The sequence below is a fragment of the Merops nubicus genome, unplaced genomic scaffold (assembly GCF_000691845.1).
Source record: "Merops nubicus isolate BGI_N331 unplaced genomic scaffold, ASM69184v1 scaffold11927, whole genome shotgun sequence".
Lineage (NCBI taxonomy): Eukaryota > Metazoa > Chordata > Aves > Coraciiformes > Meropidae > Merops > Merops nubicus.
Window position 1 is genome coordinate 4,554 of NW_008621018.1, and position 9,259 is coordinate 13,812.

Below are 9,259 nucleotides of genomic sequence, written 5' to 3' on the forward strand. Positions count from 1 at the left end.
CTTGTGGCTGTGTGTGGGGAGGGGAGGCCTCCCGCCGGCGGCACCTAAATGCTGCTCGGCTTGGCGGCCCGCTCTGGTGTGATGAGGGTGAACCACTGGCAGTGTCTTACCACAGAGAAGTGGAGGCAGCACTGCTCTTCCAAATGCCCAAGTTAACTTGTGTTGTATATTGCAGAGAGGTGATGTACAAAAGTTCCTCACCCATCAGAATTACTGTCATAATGTAAAGGCCCTTTTTGACCTCAGGGTATGGAAGGGTTTAAGCAAAGCTCACAGCTCTTTGCTGGGAAATGTTAGAATCATAGGATCGTTTTGCTTGGAGAAGACCTTTCATATCACCGAGTCCAGCCGCTAACCCAGCACTGCCAGGTCACCACTAAACCACGTCCCTTAGCTATAGGGCTAAACCTGGTCTTCAACGTACGCAATTCCATTTTAAGTCAGGGTGCCCAGTCTTCGCTGCTGGTCACAAGTCGAAGGATATCCTACCTGCATCAGCCTGGCCTGACCTCACTAGTCCACCAGGCTGAGGTCCTGTAATTAGCGAGGAAAGTGGTTCATCTCTAGTACTTAAGAGACAGTGTGATCCTGCCCTTGTCTTCCTATTGATCCCTTTCAAAACAGAGCTGCACACTATTTCTCCAGTAAAATTGTGCCTCCATGTACAGCTCTGCCATGTTGCTGTCCCTTTTGTCAAGAAACACCCTGCTCCTTTGGCGAAGAACTGAGCTGTGTTCAAACACTCCACATACAGCTGTTTAATCCAGATTAACTGTAGCAAGGTTCAGATGGTTTTGTGAACTCTAAGGGAAATGATTTTCTATTTGGACATAGTACTTTCCTCTTGGAGAGCATGTTTGCACGTGTGTGCACCCTCAGCAGGTTTGCTTATGACACCAAGCTGTGTGGTGCAGTGGACTCACTTGAGGGAAGGGAGCCCATCAAGAGGGACCTTGACAGGCTGGAGAAATGGGCCAATTCAAACTGCACAAGGTTCAACAAGTCAAAGTGCAAGGTCCTGCACCTGGCTCGGGCCAATCCCAGGCACAATTACAAACTGGGTGTGGAGTTGGTTGAGAGTGGCCCCAAAGAGAAGGACTTGGGGGTGCTCATGCAGCCCAGAAGGCCAACCATATCCTGGGATGCATCAAGAGGGGAGTGGCCAGCAGGTCAAGAGAGGTGATTCTTCCCCTGTACTCTGCTCTTGTGAGACCCCACCTCAAATACTGCATCCAGTTCTGGTGTCCCCATGAGAAAAGGGACATAGATCTGTTGGAACAAGTTCAGAGGAGGACCACAAGGATGATACAGGGGCTGGACCATCTCTGCTGTAAGGACAGGCTGAAGGCACTGGGGTTGTTCAGCCTGGAGAAGACTCAGGGAAGATCCTATGACTGCCTTCCAAAACTTGTCATGGTTTGGAGTCAGTGCTGACCCAAGATGGACCAGTCTATAATAAGTGCAGTTAGAAGAGCTTTAGCTGAAAAGTAAAATCACTGAACAGAATTACTTCTGTTCCATTCCAAACCAGGACAACCTGAAGGGAACCTACAGGAAAGCTGGAGAGGGACTTTTCTCAGAGTGTCCAGCAACAGGTCAAGAGGAAATGGTTTTAAGCTGAAGGAGAGTAGGTGTAGATTAGATCTTAGGAAGTAAGTTCTTCAATATGAGGGTGACGAGACTCTGGAACAGATTGCCCAGAGAGGCTGTGGATGCCCCCTCCCTGGAGGTGTTCAAGGCCAGGATGGATGACACCTTGAGCAACCTAGTCTAGTTGAGAGGTGTCCCTGCCCATGGCAGGGAAGTTGGATTAGATGATCTGTAAGGTCCTTTCCATCCTAAGCCATTCTGTGATTCAGAGGTCACCAACAATTCATTTTTAAAAACATGACACAGAAAATAAATTTTTTAAAAGATGCTGTTAGAGGAAATAAACCTAGAAATAAATTCAGTTAATTAAAACTTTTTAGGGTATAAGAAACCTTCATGAGCCCTCTAGGTTGCTTGATGGAACACTTTGTTTCCTAACTGGAATGGTGAGCACAGCGTGAAGGGGAGGCGCGTGGGCGGTAAGAAGAGCGCAGGGGCAGCGTCGCAGGGGGGCTCGTGCGCTTTTCCCTGCACAAGCAGCACGCTCTGTGCCTCGTCTCAGGTGTCTGCACAGCAGCACACACAGCCTGGGAAGCAGGCTGCAGAAACTGGGAATTTACCAGCCCGGGTCCCGGTGGGATAGCTTGTGAGTGCAGTGCTGCTGTGGGGGGTACAGGCTCTCGAGGGAGGATGGGCTGAGGGGGCGAGGCAGCAGAGCTGTGCTGTCTGCAAAGGGCTGGCTCAAATCACGTGGAGCTTTGCTTTGGGAAGTATGATGAGCAGCTGACAGACAGTATAAGTAAGAATCAGACCAACATGGGGGACCATATGGTCCTTGTCTGCTGCACAACAGCCAGTTAGTGAGGTGAAGATGGTAAAGCTGCCTGTAGGCTAGAAGAAGCCTTGTCATTGCAGCCCCTAGTACTTATGGGAGTCTCTGACTTATCAGTCACAGCTATCAGTGTGATAACTTTTGCAAGCTTTTCTCCTGAAAAGCCCATTCTTGAGCTCCTAGACTTGTCTTTGTTTTGCAGGTCTCCTGCAATTTAATTTTATTGGGTTTGTGAGCCCCTTTCTTGAGCAGTACTTTGGGAAGTGTTGTCTGGTGATGTTAGAAGACTCTTTGGAGTGGAGAACTAGACTTATAACAGAAAGGGTGGACCTCTTTAGCAGCCTGCTCCACAGGCTTTACTTTATCACTGAGATGGCGTGAAGGGTGCAGAGACAGTGAACAGCAATGGGAGGCACCTCTGTGAGAGCGGCCCTGCCCGGCTGTTCTGTGAAAGAGGACTGGGAACCATTCTGTGTGATTTTGGATTGGTGCAGTGTCCAGGGCACTGCAGCTGGTTCTGCAAAGGCATTCCTTAGTTACGCAGCCCACACCAAAATGTTTAATTTAAAATTAAATGGCTTTGTTTTTTTTTCCATAGGCTGTGCGTGTTACAAAACCCAAAATCCCAGAAACCATCCGAAGAAATTTTGAGCTAATGTGAGTAGCTGTACGTAAAATCATGTGAATGGGTTTTGAGCATCCAGCACAGGCATAATGCTATTAGAAAGCTCTTCCCTGGTGTTCAGAAGGTGAGGGATGAGCTCTAGTCAATGTATGCTTGGCTGTGTGTACTTGTGCATTCTGTTTCTCTATTTCCCCATAGCTCTTTCTCCTTGAAGCCTTTCAGCCCTCCACAATGACAGTTAGTGTGTACAGAGTCCATATCAAGGCTATGTTCCTGCTCCTTTATGTAGAGGGGACACCTGTAGAAAACTGCTGAACTGAATTAATGTCTCGGGGGCTTTGATGTCTTGCCCGTAAGCTCCCCTCCAGTGAACTGACAGAATTGCAGACAGATTTAAGTCTGGTATTTACCCATGGAGGTCTCTTGGCCAAGCTGTTGCCCAAAGCAAGGCCAAATGCCACAGCTGCAGCAAGTTACTGGGGACTGTGTGGGTGAGTGAGGGCATCCTTGGGCATGGGGAACCTCCGTGACTTGGAGCCCTGGCCCAGGGATGCCCCGCTCGCACAGCAATGGGCTGTTTCTTTGGGGCTGGCTGGGGTTTCCCGTGCTCCAGCTTCTGCCAGCACCTCTGGGGCTCTTGCTGTGCCACTCTGAGCAGAATTGAGCTCCAGTATCTCTTGGGACCCCTTTGGGCAGGGAGAGATGCCACTGCGTCGCCCTTCACCTCCTCATCTTCATCCAAGCAAGCCCGGCTCCTGCAGCCACTCCTTGCATGCTCTGGCCTCCACCCACATCTGCAGTAGCCCTGCACTGGACTCACTCCTCACCATGAGGGCCTCAAGCTGTATGTGGCATCCAGATGTGGCCTCACCAGTGCCAAACAGAGGAGGAGTAATCCCTTCCTTTGACTTGCTGGCTACTCATACAGCTGAAGACAGAACTAGTCTTTGCGGCTGTGAGGACACGATGCTGGCAGCTGGTTGGCTTCTTGTCCCCCTGTCCTCTTGTGCACTGGTCCCCAGCTCCTTTTCTCTGTGGTAACGTTTCTTACCCTGCAGGGAGGCTGAGAAGACCAAGCTGTTGATTGCAGCCCAGAAGCAGAAGGTAGTAGAGAAGGAGGCAGAGACAGACCGGAAGAAAGCGCTCATTGGTATGTCACCAGTTGGGAATACAGTCATAGAATTGATTCAGTTGGAAAAGACCTTTAGGATCTTTTTGGAAAAGACCTTTTGTGTTGGGTTAAGCCTGGCTGAGCACCAGGTGCTAGCCAAGATGCTCTATCTCACACACCCCTTTTCCTCTTCCTCCTCCACAAAGCAAAAGGGACAAGGAAAATGAGATGGAAACAAAGGCAGCTTAATGAAAACCAAAGCAAAGCAATTCTGTGTGCAGGAGCAAAGATAAAAAACCCAAATACTTACTCTACTTCCTGTCAGCAGGCAGTGTCTGGCCCCTTCCTGGGAAGCAGAGCTCCAAAGCACATAGTGGTTGCTCCGAAGGCTGGAGGAGTGATCCCTCCCCTCCTCCTCCTTTTTCCTAGCTTTCCTTTTTCCTAGCTTTATAGTTGAGCAATGTCTTATGGTATGGAATATCCCTCTGGTCAGTTTGTGTCAGCTCTCCTGGTTGTGTCCCCTCCCAAGGTTCTGCCCACCTGAAGTGCTGGGATTTAAGCCCCCAGCCCTGACTCAGGGTTGGCATATGGCTGATGTCCACAACCAGGCAGGAAAGACCCTCGTGATTGGTTTTCACCCAGGGTCTGGCCAGCATTGGGTGGGAACTGATTAGGAGATCATCTTCAGCATTAACATCAGGTGTCCTGCCTCCCAGTTAACAGCATAAAAGCTGGCTCTGAGCCCAGTGGGTTGGGGGAAGTTTACCTAGGTAGTGAAGGTGCTGTGTAAGATGGCTGGTTGCTGGAAGGATGCCCCCAGCTGCCACTGTAGGCAGAGCCCCCAGTGAAGGTGGGACAGCAGTACAGCTGGGAGCAGAGGGAGGAATATGTCCGTAATAATGATACCATTTTATGGTCATGGCTACACAGTTTGAACTGGACTGGTTGCCTTGTTCCTCAGTTGATTTGCTCCTGTCTTCAATTTGTCTTGCTCTGTGAGTGAACATATCAGCCTTTTCTTTCCTCTGGTTGTTGGCTGTCTCAGATTCCTCGTATATGGTTTGAAACTGGGGGCAGGGATCTGGCTTGCATGCTGTCTGTTCATGGTAATATCCTTCCTATTGGGATATGTGGTCATCAAAAGACCATCGTGTCCCACTGGAGGGGAAAGTTAGAAAGAGCCTTGGTGCTGTGCGAGCTCTGCTCAGGGGTAGTCACAACGTGGGTATTATCAGCACCCTTCTAACTCCCAGCACAAATACACTGCACCAGGAGGGCTGCTATGGGAAAATCAGCTCAGCCAGACCAAATACAATCAAGTCCAGCTGTTAACTCAGCACTGCAAGGTCACCACTAAACCAATTTACTAGGTCAATATTACAGACTTGAATGATTCCACAGAAAATCAGCAAGCCTAAACCTGCTATCAACTAAATACTCCCAAAATGCTGCCTGGATTTTGTTTTTAAGTGAAGCAGCAATGTACAGGTTAGGTAAAGAGGAGATGTTTGAGCTCTGATTTTAGTGGTCTTAACACAAAAGCAATTCACCAGTCAGTTAAAGGTGCTGGTGTTAATTGAATCAGAAGCAAATACCAACAGACTGACCTGCTACACAGTCCACTGGCCATGTTCTGCATCACTTTTTCCACTAGCACCATGCTGGGGTGCAGGCTGCTCTCCAGCTCAGACCCTGGCTTCAGCCTGGAAATGCTATTTCTGTGATGGATTTTTGACAGTCCTGAGTGGTGCTTTCTGCCACTCCTGAAGGACTCTCATCCTCAATTTTATTGTTTAAAAAAAACACCCATAAAAACCTGGTAAAAAATACATTGCTCGGTCAAATAAACATATCTAAACATAGATTTGTTTTGACTGGAAGAGGCATTTAAGATCATCAAGTCCAACTGTTAACTCAGCACTGGCAAGCCCACCACTAACACATGTCCCCAGTGGAGAAGCCAGACTAAATTTCCACTCCTGCATGTCTGTGCCAGAGGGACTCTCACCTGGGAAAGGGATGTCAGTGCAGCTCCCAGAACCGCAGCGCTGCTTTCTGCCTGTGCTGCTGCCTGGGGTCTGGGCCCGAGCAGGGGGGGAGGCAGCAGAGAGCAAACCACTGGCCTGGCAGATCCGGGTGCTTGGGGTCAGGGTGCTGATGCTCAAGCCCTGAGAAGCAAATGTCTAAAGTGAACCTGTTGTGATTGCAGAGGCAGAGAAGGCTGCTCAGGTGGCCAGGATTCACTACCAACAGAAGATTATGGAAAAGGAAACAGAGAAACGCATTTCTGAGATTGAAGGTAACCATACTTCTGACATCACAGAGTCATTAAGGTTGGAAAAGACCTCAAAGACCATCAAGTCCAGCCATCGAGCCAACACTACCATGACCACCAGGCCATGTCCCAGAGTGCCACATCTACACGTTCTTTGAACCCCTCCAGGGATGGGGACTCCACCACCTCCCTGGGCTGCCTGCTCCAATGCCTCAACACTCTTGCAGGAAAGAAATTCTTCCCACTATCCAATCTAAACCTCCCCTGGTGCAGCTTAAGCCCATTTTGTCTTATCCTATTGATGGTTCCTTGGGAGAAGAGACCAACATACCCACCTCACTCCAGCCTTCTTTCAGGGAGTTGCTGAGAGCAGTAAGCTCTCTCCTCAGCCTCCTCCAGACTAAACAATGCCTCAACACTCTTGCAGGAAAGAAATTCTTCCCACTATCCAATCTAAACCTCCCCTGGTGCAGCTTAAGCCCATTTTGTCTTATCCTATTGATGGTTCCTTGGGAGAAGAGACCAACATACCCACCTCACTCCAGCCTTCTTTCAGGGAGTTGCTGAGAGCAGTAAGCTCTCTCCTCAGCCTCCTCCAGACTAAATAGTCCCAGTTCCCTCAGCTGCTCCTCCTAAGACGTGTCAACTGCCAGCTGAGGCAGATAGAGGAACCTCATTGCTGGGCTTGTAGGCATCGCCATACTGCAGAAATAATAAAGAGTGCAGTGGCACCAGGTTTTGCACTGGCATCATTCCTGCCCTTTGCAGGCACCTCTCCAAGAAGCCAGCAGGGCAGGTATGTGGCCAGCCAGGTTGTGTCACAATCACACTTGGGTGAGCTCATCCCCCGGGGGTGAGAGGCTCAGGTACTCCATGTGATGGAGCTGTTCATTTGCTAACACTTCTTCTCCTGTCCATCCTCTGTTGTGGTGTCAGATGCTGCGTTCCTAGCAAGGGAGAAAGCAAAAGCTGATGCAGAGTACTACAGTGCACAGAAGCTGGCCGACTCCAACAAGGTGAGCACCTGAAAGCTGTCAGAAGAGGACTTGCTTACTTTTTTCTTCTGCACAGGAAATCAGGTTTCGGTAGGCAGCACCAGAAAAACAGTTGATTTAACAGCCCACATCCCAGGAAGCAGCTGCCTGAGGTGAAATCTGACCATGAGAGGCCCAGAAAGTTGTCTCATACGGTCTCTGGTTTCTCTTTTCATAGCTGAAACTTACCCCTGAGTATTTGGAACTGATGAAGTACCAAGCGATCGCTGCGAACAGCAAGCTCTATTTTGGTGACCGCATCCCCAGCGTCTTTCTGGATTCCTGTGCCTTCCAGCAAGCTAATCAGAGGACCGCCCAAGAAACCAGTCTGCCTTCACAGGAGGCCCTGGAGACGTCTGGAGAAAGCCACCTCAGAGCAAAGGGAAGCACTGGCTGACAGGTGGCAAGCTGCCCAGTGGAGCTCGACAGCTAGCCCGGCTGTGAACGGGGATGTGCCCTGAGCTGGTGGGCGGATGCAGCGCATGTGTGGACATCTTCTCTATAGGTGGCAGTTGGGTTGATTTTCTTCTAGCAACACATTGCAAGTGCTCTGCCTCTTCTGTTTCTTCCCCTATTAAATTGGTGCTTCCACATGAGGGATAATCCTGTACTAACATACCTATACTGGAATATTAAAAGACAGACACCAGGAAAGCCTTCTGCAGTAGGTGCAGTTATTTAGCAAGCATTACTCCAGAGGCAGGAGGTGTGGCTTTGAGAGCGTTGTTGCCTCACACCGGCCCTTGCCCCGTGCTCCTTGCTGAGGCTGAGCGAAGAGGTTTCCTTCATCCTGCCGGTGAAGCTTTGCTTTGTGGACTCTGAGGCAGGTTTCTACTGGCACTGTCTAACTCTCCTCGATGACTCCAGTGGAGTGGGCTCTGCTTGACCAGCAGAGGTTGAGTGTTCCTCCTCAAGGCAAGGCCTGGTGAGTGATTTGGTGTGGAGTAGGTTATTTGAATAAGATCTGCATAGCCATAGTCTTCTTTCCTGTGGGCAGTGGCACTAGATAATGACTCAGAGCAAGCAATATCTAATGGGCTTCTGTAACTCCCCCTCTCAAAGCAAGAATCTCATGATGGCTGCCTGTGACTGACTGTAGCACATTTCAACAGGGTGGCTGGATTTCACCTTGCACCCTAAGCCAAATTTCAGAGCGCATGGAGCACCTCCCAGCAGCTGGTTTGGAATGGAGCTGGTAAATCTGTGCTCGGACCCCAGTCTCCCAGTAGGTCTTTTCACCAAGGAAAAGGGGCTGAATTTCCACTACTCTGCCTTGCTGGCAAAGTGAAGGGGAAGAGAAGAATGGAAGGACCCCACTCTGCAGCAGATCAGATGTTTGACACCTCAGCTGCAGAGCAGGTGAGGCATCACTGCTCCCCAGTGCAAAATCCCTCTCTCCAAGACGTGCGACCTGCCTCGTGCATCCTTGGTGCAGCCATGGTAGGAGTCTGTTGCTGGTCCTCTCATCCCAGGCCAGGCTTTGCTGCATTGCAGGGCTTTTGACTCAGCAGTGCTGGCAAGATGATCCTTCTTCCTGGTGTGTGTTGTAATATATGCAGCCCTTGCGTCCCATGTGCCACTGCAGGGGGAGAGGAGATGCTCTTGGATGGAGGGAAATCTGCTGGTATGATCTGCTTTTCTTTGTCCTCACCTTTGTCTGCAAGGATGTGCTTGTTTCTAGGACTTGTTTCTTGTGTTCTGCAACAATCCCAGAAGGCAGTGGCTGGGGAAGCAGCTGGTGAGAGCATGAGCTAGAACACTGTTCCACAGGTGGCAGCACTGCAGCATTGCC

The 9,259-nt window shown here is 49.9% G+C and overlaps 1 protein-coding gene across 1 annotated transcript in view; it reads left to right on the forward strand.

Moving 5' to 3' along the window:
- Positions 1 to 7,911, forward strand: part of LOC103776784 (erlin-1-like) — a gene marked incomplete at its 5' end in the record, with an annotated part of 11,003 nt that extends 3,092 nt beyond the window's left edge. The window contains 7 exon segments of the mRNA XM_008944312.1: positions 3,021 to 3,079; positions 4,106 to 4,197; positions 6,368 to 6,457; positions 7,370 to 7,449; positions 7,646 to 7,789; positions 7,791 to 7,867; positions 7,869 to 7,911. Coding sequence (XP_008942560.1) covers positions 3,021 to 3,079; positions 4,106 to 4,197; positions 6,368 to 6,457; positions 7,370 to 7,449; positions 7,646 to 7,789; positions 7,791 to 7,867; positions 7,869 to 7,911 — 585 coding nt within the window.
- Positions 7,912 to 9,259: the final 1,348 nt, after the last annotated feature.